The 13258-nt window shown below is 47.6% G+C and overlaps 1 protein-coding gene across 4 annotated transcripts in view; it reads left to right on the top strand.

Annotated features, from left to right (window-relative positions):
• The window catches only part of LCORL (ligand dependent nuclear receptor corepressor like), an 88095-nt gene extending 79791 nt beyond the window's left edge, over positions 1-8304 (top strand). For all 4 annotated transcript variants that reach the window (XM_048509093.1, XM_048509089.1, XM_048509091.1 and 1 more), the window contains one exon: positions 6811-8304. In XM_048509093.1, the coding sequence (XP_048365050.1) occupies positions 6811-6820 (10 nt within the window). In that variant the 3' untranslated portion in view covers positions 6821-8304. The remainder of the gene's footprint in view (positions 1-6810) is intronic.
• The last annotated feature ends 4954 nt before the right edge of the window (positions 8305-13258 follow it).

Here is a 13258-nt window from a genome sequence, read left to right as displayed (position 1 = left end):
GTTTCAAGAAACGGTGATTAAATTTCTTTTTCTTTCCTCTAGAGCAGGGGTCTGCAACCTGCGGCTCTCCGGATGTTCATGAACTACAATTTCCATCAGCCCCTGCCAGCATGGGCCATTCCAGCACATTCCATGCTGGCAGGGGCTGATGGGAATTGTAGTTCATGAACATCCGGAGAGCCGCAGGTTGCAGACCCCTGCTCTAGAGACTGATTCCAAAATGGGCAGGTTTAACAGCTATTGGTAGGGCATTCTCCCACACACCTTGCAGTTGGCTGAACAAGATCCATCCCAGCACGACGTCCATTTAATACATGCATGGTGTTTTGTGAAATGCCACTGCAATGGTAGAAACACCCAATCCCAAGCACGGTCAAAGGAGTCAGACCTTGAAGGAGCAGCAGTGGCGTAGGAGGTTAAGAGCTCGTGTATCTAATTCCTCTAACCTGGAGGAACCGGGTTTGATTCCCAGCTCTGCCACCTGAGCTGTGGAGGCTTATCTGGGGAATTCAGATTAGCCTGTGCACTCCCACACACGCCAGCTGGGTGACCTTGGGCTAGTCACAGCTTCTCAGAGCTCTCTCAGCCCCGCCCACCTCGCAGGGTGTTTGTTGTGAGGGGGGAAGGGAAAGGAGATTGTCAGCCCCTTTGAGTCTCCTGCAGGAGAGAATCCAAACTCTTCTTCTTCTTCTTCATAACCCTCCTAAGCCAAACTTTGCAATATTTGTTGCTAGTCCTCAATTACATAACTAGCCTCCTCTGAGCAAGCTTCCCTCCCTGCTGTCTATAGAGTGAGCTGTATCCTACTACGCTGCTCAGCTAACAGTAGGACCTTTGCCTGATGTCTTGGGCTTTCGCCAACACAAGAGCCTTTTATATGGGCGGAAGAACCTCCAGAATTAGAGATCTTCTTGTGTTTATTGTGAGCTGGGCAGAGTGATAGGACGCACCCTTGATGTTTGTCTATACAGTGTTCTGTGATGAAGAGTGAGTAAACTCACACCACAACCATTTTAAAGGTTAGAAGAAGAAGAAGAGTTTGGATTTATATCCCCCTTTCTCTCCTGTAGGAGACTCAAAGGGGCTTGCAATCTCCTTGCCCTTCCCCCCTCACAACAAACACCCTGGGAGGTGGGGGGGGGGGGCTGAGAGAGCTCCGAGAAGCTGTGACTAGCCCAGGGGTAGGGAACCTTTAACACTCAAAGAGCCATTTGGACCCATTTTCCACGGGAAAAGAAAACATTTGGAGCCGCAAATAATTTTTGACATTTAAAATAAAGATAACACTATATATATTGGGGTTTTTTTACCTTTTACTCCGCTCATTCTGAGAAGCGCATGGATGTGCCTGCCCTGCTGCCTGCAGGGCGGGCAAGGATGGGGCCGGCGGCTTGGCTCATGGAGTCAGTGCAAGGGCAAAAGAGCCGCATGCGGCTCTCGAGCCGCAGGTTCCCTGCCCCTGGACTAGCCCAAGGTCACCCAGCTGGCGTGTGTGGGAGTGCCCAGGTTAATCTGAATTCCCCAGATAAGCCTCCACAGCTCAGGCGGCAGAGCGGGGAATCAAACCCGGTTCCTCCAGATTAGATACACGAGCTCTTAACCTCCTACGCCACCTTGTAGATCTCCCCAAACATGAACTTTGAATCGTCTCCTACACAAAAGTTAGCCAGTTTACGGCAAGGAACCTTTGAAGAAAGTATAGTAGTTAGGGACGTGGCTGACCATGTGCAACCCATAGGATGGGTCACGGCAGGCCACAGGACGTGGGTGTGACTTCCTTCCCTTTTTCTCCCCTGCTCCGCAATCCCTTGTGCTGCTTAACTCCATCCCTACATGCCAATGAAGCAACAGACCAGGGGCCCTTGTGCCATCCAAACGTACCGGCCTCTGGTCGCCCAGGGACATCTCAAGTGGGACTTGTTTGTTCTACTGGGGCAAACAGCCTGGACCCTTTCTCTGAAGCAAGCAGTGCTCGCCAGAACATTGCACAGAGCAGCATTAGGGGAAAGGACAGACGGTCAGGCCCCGTTACCCACATGCCATCCTAAAGGTTTTGTCTTTCATTCATTCATTCATTCATTCATTCATTCATTCATTCATTCATTCAACTTTTATACCGCCCCATCCCCGAAGGGCTCTGGGCGGTGTACAACGAGACAGTCACATATAAAAATAAAACAGCTAAAACCTTTAAAAGCAGCGATAAAAATAAAGTTTAAACATGACAACTAATTATTATGAATAGAAGTGGCGTCCAGCAACCCCGTGTTTTTTTTTTAAATCCTCTCTCAGGAGGGAGGAGTGGCAAGTCCCAAGATGGCAAGAGGCCCAGATGTAAAGGACCGGGGGGGGGGGGGGCACCATCAGCGGCTGGTCCCTCCAAAGGCCCGGCGGAACAACTCCGTCTTACAGGCCCTGCGGAATTCAGTAAGGCCCCGCAGGCCCCGGACAGCTGGTGGGAGAGTGTTCCACCAGGCTGGGGCCAGAGCCGTAAGCTCTTAAGATGGAAGCTTCATCAGCTCTTCCTTGCAAACCCCCCCCCCCCCGTTTTAGCTTTATATACCTATTGTTTGATCCTATCATTCCATCATCAGTGGGTGGTCCATCAGTGTGCTTCATCAAGAGTCCCTCAACTGTGCACGTTGTGCTAATATGTGTGTGTAAAGTACTGTCAAGTCACAGTTGACTCATGGCATCCCCCAGCAAGGGGCTTTCAAGGCAAGTGAGAAGCAGAGGCAGTTTGCCATTGCCTTCCTCTGCAGAGTCTTCCTTGGTGGCCTCCCATCCGAGTACCAACCCTACCTGAGATCTGACAAGATCAGGCTACTTCATGCTGCCATCTCTCCGGCTCTTTGCACTTCTTTGACGCTCGTCCCCTTGTGGCAAAACATGGGAGAAGAAGACGAGTATCTCCCCTGTCCAGCTAGTTACTCATCCGTCAACATTTTTTTCTGTTTGTCTTTCATAGAAAAATCTTTTTCCATTCTAATATCAACACCCTGCATAAATACCAGCTGAATGCCTATTACTCTGTTAGCAGATTACTACAGAGAGAGAGAGAGAGAAATGAATTCTTCTTGGCAGTTCTCATGTTCCTTATTGGCGCCGCCTTTATTCGATGGTCCTTTTGACCTAGAAGTCACTGATCATGTCAACTTGCAACGTCATTTTTCCAGGGTTGTTCCTAGGATGCGTCGCTTTTGTTCCCGCCAGCCTAGCCATGCCCTGTGTGAACGGAGAGCATGCCCCAGAACCAGAGGTGGGATCCAGCAGGTTCTCACAGGTTCCCGAGAGTAGGTTACTAATTATTCGTGTGTGCCGAGAGGGGGTTACTAATGGGTGATTTTGCCACGTGATTTTTGCTTTAGTTATGCCCCTCCTCTCAGCAGTAGCGCGCAGAACTTGAAGCAGTCTAGCAGGAGGTGCACCGACGTGCGTGGCAGCCTGCGCCTGCGTGCATTCGTTTCCCGCCCAAGAACCGGCGCAGAGGCTGCGTCCCTGCCACAGCCCCGCCCAGGAATGCCCCGCCCCCGGAATGCCCAGCCACGCCCCCGTCATGCCCCGCCCAGCCCCATTGGCGCTACGCCACAGTTTGAATCCCCCCACCATGGGAACCTGTTACTAAAATTTTTGGATCCCACCACTGCCCAGAACCCCTTTCAGCAGCATGGAAGATTCTGGTTCGCACATAGTTCACGCTAGAGCCACCGTGGGTGTTATCTGATCCAGGAATGCTCCATGCTAACTATCTTTGTTTGCCTCCACACACTTCCTGGAGGTGCACAAAAACTGCACCAGCCTGTTTTGGGCCCCAATACACAAACTTTTTTTTCCTAAGACTGAACTTATCTGAAAAATAAGGTACTAGAACCTTGTCAGGCAACATTTGCAGTTTATTTGTGCTGATGCTTGAAAGTGAGGTCCTTATGAGGCCCTGCTGGATCGGGCCAGTGGTCCATCTAGTCCAGCATCCTGTCTCACAAAGTGGCCAACCCGTTCCCCCTGGAGGTCTAACAACAGTGCGTAGAGGCCTTCCCCTGATGTTGCCCTGTGGCCCTGGGATCCAGAGGTGAACGTGGAGGTCCCCTTTAGTCATAACCTCCATGAACCTTCTAAAGCCATCTGTGCCTGTGGCCATCACTACATCCACTGGCAGCAAATTCTACATTTTCATCACTCGCTGTGTGAAGAAATATTTCCATTTGTCTGTCCTGAATCTGCCGCCTTTTAGCTTCACTGGATGCCCTTCAGTTCTAGTATTTTGGGAGAGGGAGAAAACTTGGCCAGCTCTCTTCACCCCATGCATAATTTTACAAGCCTCTATCATGTCTTCTCAATAGGCAAATGCCGGACTGGTAGGAAAGACGCAGTCTTCATAGTTTTAGCTGAAACAGATTAAGTGGTGGATTAAAAAGCAAATAAAAGGCCACAGGGAAGCACAGGAAGAAGTATGCAAACAAAGAGAAGTACCCAGTTAACATAGAAATAACAATTAAATTGGACCTGCTGTTCTGCTTTGCATTCAACACATTCTCATTCTGTTTAAAAGCCAATAAATGATTCTAGGTCTTGAAAGCACAGATATCCATAATTACCTATTCTGAGATCACAGTAGAACCATAGTCCTTCATTGAGAAAGCATGAGAAAACCTAGGACAGTGGTGGCGAACCTATGGCACGGGTGCCAGAGGTGGCACTCAGAGCTCTCTCTGTGGGCACGCGCAAACAGAGTGCCCCCCCCCCCACATCTAGGCTGGCCTGGGCCGCTTTGCTCGATTATTAGCATTAAACCTAAGACCTAGTTTTGGGGAAGCAGTGTAGGTAACCCTGATAAGCGCTGTTAAACCCCACTGATTTTCATGCGAAGAACTAAAGTGTGATCCTTTACCTGGGAGTAAGCTCAGTTGCTGGCAATGGGGTTTGCTTCTGAGTAAACCCTCCTAGGGTTGTGATCCATCCGTTTGAAGAGTTGCACGGTTGTTTCAAAGCAAAGCCACCGACTACCACCAAGCTTACTCCCGAGTAACTCACGCCTTGGAGCCAACCATTTTTTCTAAACTAAAACCTCAGTATTCAGGTTAAATTGCCGGGTTGGCACTTTGCAATAAATAAGTGGGTTTTGGGTTGCAATTTGGGCACTCGGTCTCAAAAAGGTTCACCATCACTGACCTAGGAAGTTATGTTTTTAATTCTAATCGGTCATATTTCTTCCACACATATTGGGCCAAATCAGCACTCTTTTCAAGATCCGGTAGACAAACCGTTTGGAGAATATAAGCAGGTTCAATTAGAAGGCTTTGACCCATAGGCAAAAACAAATCTCACTCTGGCCAATATCAGTGGCACTCGCTTGTCTTCTGGGAAGCAAGACAATGTTCTAATGTTCTTATTTACAGAACACAGTGCCCTTGTTCTTTCCCCCAGGCAAAACATTCCAAAAATCTTGCTGACCATGTCAAATTGTGCTTGTCCGCTCCTTGTCTCAGAAGAATTTTTGCAAACTCCAAGTTTTTTCCACTCCCTAACATCAACCTTATTTCAAGATGTAACCCATCTGCCCCTAGACAATTCACTCACGAGGCGTTCGTACCATGTCACGGTGCTGGTCTAAAATAGACAGGAAAGCTGCGTGGCCAACACCAAACATTGGATTTCTCTGCACTGTATCCCACAATGCACATGAAATTTTGGATCCCAAGAATCTGGTCTGTCAACCATGCCGAAGAGTCTGTTCCATCAGGGATAGAGGAATGCCTGGTGCCCTCATTAGAAGAACAGATGAGTCACATCCAACCTTTTGTGTCCCAGTTAAAATGGTCGGTCAGTTTTAGGAGGCACAGTTTTAAATGGGGTAGCAAGTTGTCATTTAGGTGTAATGTTTGCTTTTGAAGGAAGATATCGCATGAACTTGGCACCTGTGTGAATAACTGGAAGAGGAATACTTGATTCTTTGGAAAATTCTGGACACGATCCAGTCAAAATTAAACACCCTGGTTCTATTGATTGCTTAATTTCCCCTTGTAATTAACAGATCTTGCAGAAAATCCCACTTTATTTATTTATTTATTTATTTATTTATTTATTTATTTATTATTTGGATTTGTAGACCGCCCCATCCCCGAAGGGCTCTGGGCGGTGCACAACAATATCCACATGTGTACATCATTACAATCAGTGCAATTACTAAAACCAATAAAATCCATTAAAAGCAGCGGTCAGTACAAAAGTATCAGGCATTCCAAAAAACCAATTTATTTAAAGGCCTCACTGAGAAGAGGGAGCGGCCGGACTCCCTCTAAGAGGGTAGCATAAGGTGGTAAAATAAATATGTGGGGGGGGGGACACATTTCAGCGACTGGACACTCCAAAGGCCCGGTGGAACAACTCAGTCTTACAGGCCCTGCGGAACTCACCAAGGTCCCGCAGGGCCTGGACAGCTGGAGGAAGAGTGTTCCACCAGGCCGGGGCCAGGGCTGTAAAGGTCCTGGCCCATGTGGGGGCCAGCCGCATCATTGAGGGGCCAGGAACCACCAGCAAATTGGCCTCTGCTGAGCGCAGAGGCCGAGTAGGGGCATATGAGTGAGTCTAGTATCCCCTCTCAAGCCAATTTAGTGAGTCTTTCACTAAAGCAAGCAGGCATGGACTTGTGCCACGGACTTTGCTGAAGAAAATGTGAGCTAACAGCAAAATAGCATTTAACTTGTAAAAAAAAATAACGAATTCATCTCCAACCAGAGGTGTTCTGACTGTGGGGGGTGGGCGGGATGTGGGTGAAGTTCGGGTTTTAATTGCTTGCTTCTTTCTTCATAGGGCCTCTTAAACCCGTCGGATTGTCTTTGCTGAGTGGATTTGCAAGCAGAGCTGTTGAATATTCCATGATTCCATTTCAGTTGCCTCTTCATGGAAACTCTCAAGTCTAACAGCAGAATCCATGAAGTCTCCAGCTGAGTCCATCCGTCGCCTTGTCTCTAATAAGCATGCAGTCCTGTGAATGATCACTTTTTTAAAAAAAAATGAGCGGGTCATCGCCATCATACTATACAAAACTGCTTCAGTGAACTAGACATAAAACTTTGCCCCCCAAGGCTGTTTTCAAGGTAGTTTAGAAAGACAGCACGTACCACCTGGGCGGAGAACTGCTTCCAACATTCAGGCACGGTCCTCTAGGAGTGCGCCCCGGGGACTGAGTCCACGCAAGCACTTTACAACTAACATTGTGCATGCCAAAGGGGGTTTAGGGATGTTTTATCCGTAGTTCAGTGGCAGTGCTCAGATCTTGCATGTTTGGCCAGCTGGCTTCCAGGGTGGTGGGTTGGTTCGTTCGTGTGTTTCAAATTCCCAAATGCAGACAAAAAACGGGCTTGTTGTCTAATTATTTCTATGTGACGGTTTGCACACATCTTAAAATGCACATCTGTTTTTTAAAAAATTAATTACCCCGTAGAAGGTATTGTAAACTGCAGCGGCAGAAACGTTTCTCTGATAGTTGAGATGGCTGTAATGAGCCTCTGTGTGTGTGCGTGTGCGTGCGTGCTTATTTTGTCTTGGTAGTAGCTTTTCCCCACTGAGCTTCCTTCCCGTTGTCCTTTTCGAGGGGCAAGTTATCTTCAAAGGGATCTTTACTGGCTCCCCTGCACTTCTGCACTGTTTCCCCACCTGAGACAGACTTACAGGAATGTAACCTTTGAAGCTGTGGGCGCAACCAAACGCCACGTGGAGAACGTTGGCCTTCCTAGACAACAAGTGATGAAAGTTAATGGAAAAGGACCGAAATTCTCGTCTTCCTCCCATTCCTGCTTTAGGCCACTGAGCTCCCCCCCTCCCGCCCCCAATTCAGCTCCTGAGAGTTGAAGGATCCTCAGGAACAGCCTGGGAGCAAAGCAGGAATCCGCAACGGGGAGGGGGGACGTGGCAGAAATCACCCGGCCCTCCTCCGCTGAGAGATGGGCCGTTACGACAGAGTCCGGTGGAAGAGTTCTCTGCAGCCTGAGCTGTGATCCCGCTGTAGCTAAGCACAAAGTTGCCCATTCCTCTCTACAGCAAAGGACAAATCCAGCTAGTTCAGTCTGCCCATCCTCACCGCCCTGAAGAGAAACCCACTTCCGTAGACGAAGCTCCCTTGTTCGATGTGGGATCTGGTCTATGGAATAGAACTGAGCACAGAGGTGACCATTATAGGAAGTCCAAAACTGAAGGAACCGGAAGCAGTGTCCAGTTGTACGGTTCTAGGAAGAAGAAGAAGAAGAGTTTGGATTTATATCCCCCCTTTCTCTCCTGCAGGAGACTCAAAGGGGCTTACAAGCTCCTGGCCCTTCCCCCCTCACAACAAACACCCTGTGAGGTAGGTGGGGCTGAGAGAGCTCCCAGAAGCTGTGACTAGCCCAAGGTCACCCAGCTGGCGTGTGTGGGAGTGCACAGGCTAATCTGAATTCCCCAGTTAAGCCTCCTCCACAGCTCAGGCGGCAGAGCTGGGAATCAAACCCAGCTCCTCCAGATTAGATACATGAGCTCTTAACCTCCGATGCCACTGCTGCTCCTAGACCTTCTTGAGGTTAGAGTAATATGGAGCTTCTAGATCAGGGGTAGGGAACCTGCGGCTCTCCAGATGTTCAGGAACTACAATTCCCATCAGCCTCTGTCAGCATGGCCAATTGGCCATGCTGGTAGGGGCTGATGGGAATTGTAGTTCCTGAACATCTGGAGAGCCGCAGGTTCCCTACCCCTGTTCTAGATACTTCTAGACCTTCTTGAGGTTAGAGCAATATGGGGCTTCTAGATACTATTTCTGGTAATGAACCTCGGCACGTACCCAACGATCAATGATGTCTTTGACATCTTGGTTGGATGGGGCCTGCTGGATTGCACTAGCCTCCAAAGCATTATCCCTTAGGAAAGGTCCTTAGGCTCAAAGGAACGAGGGTTAGATGCTTCCATGGAGGCTGAAACATCTCCCTCTCTAGTATCCCCTCTCAAGCCAAGCTTTTCTTCAAACTGAACAGACAATCACATACAGCTGGGCTCATGACACCAGGCTGCTCTGCTTTCTCCTCACCCGGAGGCGTCTGCGTGGAAGCATCAAGAAACTGAGCAGAATGGTGATTTTATGCACATGTATAGTACTTGGAGGATGTTTATTTCATACTTGAGCATAGCAACTTTCTTCAGACAGAGCTTGGTCTTTTTTTTTTGAAAGGTTCGTGGTCAATCCTACTGAGTGGGCATTTCTGCTAAGTGATTCTCTTTTGTGTGTATGTGCTTATCTACTCTTTTTTCCCCCCTCAACTATATTTCAAGTATATGTATCAAAATATCAGAATGTTTTAACGTTTTGTAATAATTAACCATAAGCAGAACAGATGGGTTGTTGGAAAGGGAGTCTTGGCAAAGCAATTGTAGGGCAAATTGTAGTCAACAGCTTTCTCCAGCGTGTTTCGGCAAATCCGTTTAAAATCTTCACCTAGTCAGGCGTAGGCAGATCAGCTAAAGGGAAAAGGTTCTTTTGCTTTTGCAAGTCTGTTCTGGCCTTTTGGTCTGTGCATCGCAAGTATCCACAGGTTTCCTGCTCTTATCCCCTGTGTCCCCACGGGTAGCAAGAGGAGAAGGAGAAAGTATAACTCCCAAGCATGTGTTTCCACGTAATTGTTTTCAAGCAGACTCAACTGGTGCCCAAGATAGATTGAAGGCTTAGGGTATGTTTGTTGGCTTGCAGGAAATGTGGTGTGCAACCTACGGCTCTCCGGGTGTTCATGGACTACAATTCCTATCAGCCCTGCCACCTGGCCATGCTGGCAGGGGCTGATGGGAATTGTAGTCCACGAACATCTGGAGAGCCGTAGGTTGCAGACCCCTGAGCTAGAAGCATCCTTATACACGGCAACAGACTCCATCAGAGGCCATGAACTGAAACATCCAATTCTGCCTTACCATTCCCGTACACTTTATTGTTGGTAGCCAAAGGCCATCACAATATAGAACTCCAACAATTTAAATATACCAATGTAAATGACACACAACAATAAAACAATTAAGCAATTATAATACCCTATTGAACCATATTGTCTGATGTCCAGTTACTAGACAGGTTTATACATTGGATCTTTAAAGAAATGTAGAGCATTTTTTCTTTCTTTTTGCTGCCAAGGCAAACACATTGTAGGTGGTTGTGAGGTTAGTGTCTGCTAGCAGAAAAAGCAATTTTTTCCAAATCTGAAGGCAAATTTTGACCAATAAAAGTCATTTCATTATAAATTTAATTCTTGGCTCATTATATAATGGGAAGGATAAAATATAGGGCCCAAGGATCTCCACTGTGACTGAAGTTAAGCTATGGCAGGGGTGTCCAACTCTGGTGCTTCAGATGCTCATGGACTACAATTCCCATCATCCCCTGCTGATGGGAATTGTAGTCCATGAAAATCTGAAGTGCCAGAGTTGGGCACCCCTGAGCTACGGCAACCATTTTGTGGCAGCCATTTTGTGGTTTTGCTAGGCCAGAATTCCAAATGTGCCCACAGGCTCAAAAAGGCTAGGGAGCCCTTATCTAAAATTTTATCCTTGTGACCTTGTTACCAACCCTCTAATGCCAGCAGTTGATCAGTCCAGGCCACTGGGAAGAGGAGCTGCACTCGTGTTGATCCAGCTCTGAGGAGTCAGCCACACGTCTAAGCGCATGGTTTGGGAGTGCCACCATCAGTAGCAGGCACTTTCAGCTCATTCGATTTAATTAGCTAGAACAGTGGTGGCGAACCTTTGGCACTCCAGATGTTATGGACTACAATTCCCATCAGCCCCTGCCAGCATGGCCAATTGGCCGTGCTGGCAGGGGCTGATGGGAATTGTAGTCCATAACATCTGGAGTGCCAAAGGTTCGCCACCATGGAGCTAGAAGGAGCACCTGGTGGTTGCTCTTTCCTACCCTCGCAAAATATGGCCGCGCACAAAAATAAGAAAAGCAGTTGATGAGATTGGCTCTTTAGAGGTCGGGGCACTTCCAATCTCACAGTACTGGAACATAAGAACTAGCCTGCTGGATCAGACCAGAGTCCATCTAGTCCAGCACTCTGCTACTCGCAGTGGCCCACCAGGTGCCTTTGGGAGCTCACATGCAGGATGTGAAAGCAATGGCCTTCTGCTGCTGCTGCTGCTGCTGCTCCCGAGCACCTGCTCTGCTGAGGCATTTGCAATCTGAGATCAAGGAGGATCAAGATTGGTAGCCACAGATCGACTTCTCCATAAATCTGTCCAAGCCCTTTTTAAAGCTATCCAGGTTAGTGGCCATCACCCCCTCCTGTGCCAGCATGTTCCAAACACCAATCACACATTGCGTGAAGAAGTGTTTCCTTTGATTAGTCCTAATTCTCCCCCCCCCCCCGCATTTTCAATGGATGCCCCCTGGTTCTAGTATTGTGAGAAAGAGAGAAAAAATTCTCTCTTTCGACATTTTCTACCCCATGCATCATTTTATAGACTTCAATCATATCCCCCCTCAGACGTCTCCTCTCCAAACTAACAGCAAAACCATTTTGTCAGCATCATAGTGTGGGCTGATCTTCATTGCTAGGGGGCAACATGGACATCAGTGGCATGCTGAAGTCTGCCTGAGCCCGTTGTGAGATCTATAGCAGACTTGTGACAATTTGAGAGTCTCACTAGCCGTCAAGTGACACAACTATAGTTCTAGGTCTAACAGAGAGCTTCATTAAACAGTCATCCTTTAGGTCTTGTGCATCAGGAGGCAGACTTACAGATTTCTGACTACAAAAATTCAAGCAGTTCCAACGTTGTGTATGTGTGTTCTCCTGGTTATTTGCAATATGCTCCTATGGGAAACCAAACCACCACAACTACTTGGGCTGGATTCACCAGATTTCCATTTGTAACACAGTCCTTGCAGAAGCATAAGAAAAGCTTTGGCCAGTCTGGAGTCATGTGTGGTTTCCGGGCTGTATGGCCGTGTTCTAGCAGCATTCACTGCTGACGTTTCGCCTGCATCTGTGGCTGGCATCTTCAGAGGATCTGATGTAGGAAATGAAAGCAAGTGGAGTATATATACTGTGAGGTCAATAGGTGAGGCCATCTGAATAGAAGTAGCTTGGCATGTGAGTAACAATGAAGTCTGTAGCATGTGAGTCACAATGAAGATAGCATGGTCAATAGGTGAATGCATCTGAATAGAAGTTTCCTGGTCTTTGTTCCCTTTGATTGCTATTCTCTATAGTTGTCCTGTGTTTGTGTGGAGCTGATTAGTCACTGTCTTGATTCTAGTGTTTTTCAACACTGGCAGCAAAATTCTGTTCATTTTCATGGTTTCTTCCTTCCTGTTGAAATTGTCCATGTGCTTGTGGATTTCAATGGCTTCTCTGTGTAGTCTGACGTAGTGGTTGTCAGAGTGGTCCTACATCAGATCCTCTGAAGATGCCAGCCACAGATGCAGGCAAAACGTCAGGAGAGAATGCTGCTAGAACATGGCCATACAGCCCAGAAACCACACAGCACCCCAGTGATTCTGGCCGTGAAAGCCTTCGACAATACTTTGGCCAGTCTGTTGTACCAAGTCATTTAATGTAGACGCTGATCAGTTTTCTGCGTATGCAAAGAATCTGCTGCTCTATTTTTGCTGATTATGTTTCCAAAAGTGTGCTTGTGCACCCTATTTTACACCTGATCCTTATTGGAACTATTCAAACAGTAAATATCTTCAGTCCAAACCAGCCAGGTGTAGCCGTAGGTCTGGTCCAGGCATCAAAACACCTTTCAGCTTGATCCTAACCCCCTTTTGAAACTTTCACTCATGATTGGCAGCTAAAATCTTCACAGTAGCCATCAAGCATGGTCTTTGCCTGTCCACAGACCACAATCCAAATGGGATTCTCATCCAGCAAAGCCAGCTCTTGGGCCAGCCAACAAAAAACGTTCTTGACAGTGTAACAAGGCAAGGTAATATGTTTACTTTGGATTGAAAAATCTAAAATTTTATTTTAACTCCACCCCACCCACCAGTTTCTACAATTGTGAAACTGAGAACTGGGACTCGCTTGACACAGAGATAAGCAACCAACCTTCGAAGGGAACGATGTGCCTTAAATCCACCCATGCCGTGGAAGTGAAGTTTTACAACAGCACCACGGGGCCGCTGTACAGTTTTTAACTAAAAGCTCAACAATGAAAACAAATAGTTTGCAGTTCTTCTTGCACTATTGTTTTGTACATGGTTCATTCCCCCCTCCCCCCCCCCCCCCCACCCCAACAGCTGAATAAG

This window comes from Sphaerodactylus townsendi, linkage group LG10 (genome assembly GCF_021028975.2).
Source record: "Sphaerodactylus townsendi isolate TG3544 linkage group LG10, MPM_Stown_v2.3, whole genome shotgun sequence".
In the NCBI taxonomy this organism is placed as follows: Eukaryota; Metazoa; Chordata; class Lepidosauria; order Squamata; family Sphaerodactylidae; genus Sphaerodactylus; species Sphaerodactylus townsendi.
The sequence above is the reverse complement of the archived record's forward strand: the minus strand, read 5'-3'. Positions and strand labels throughout refer to the sequence as shown.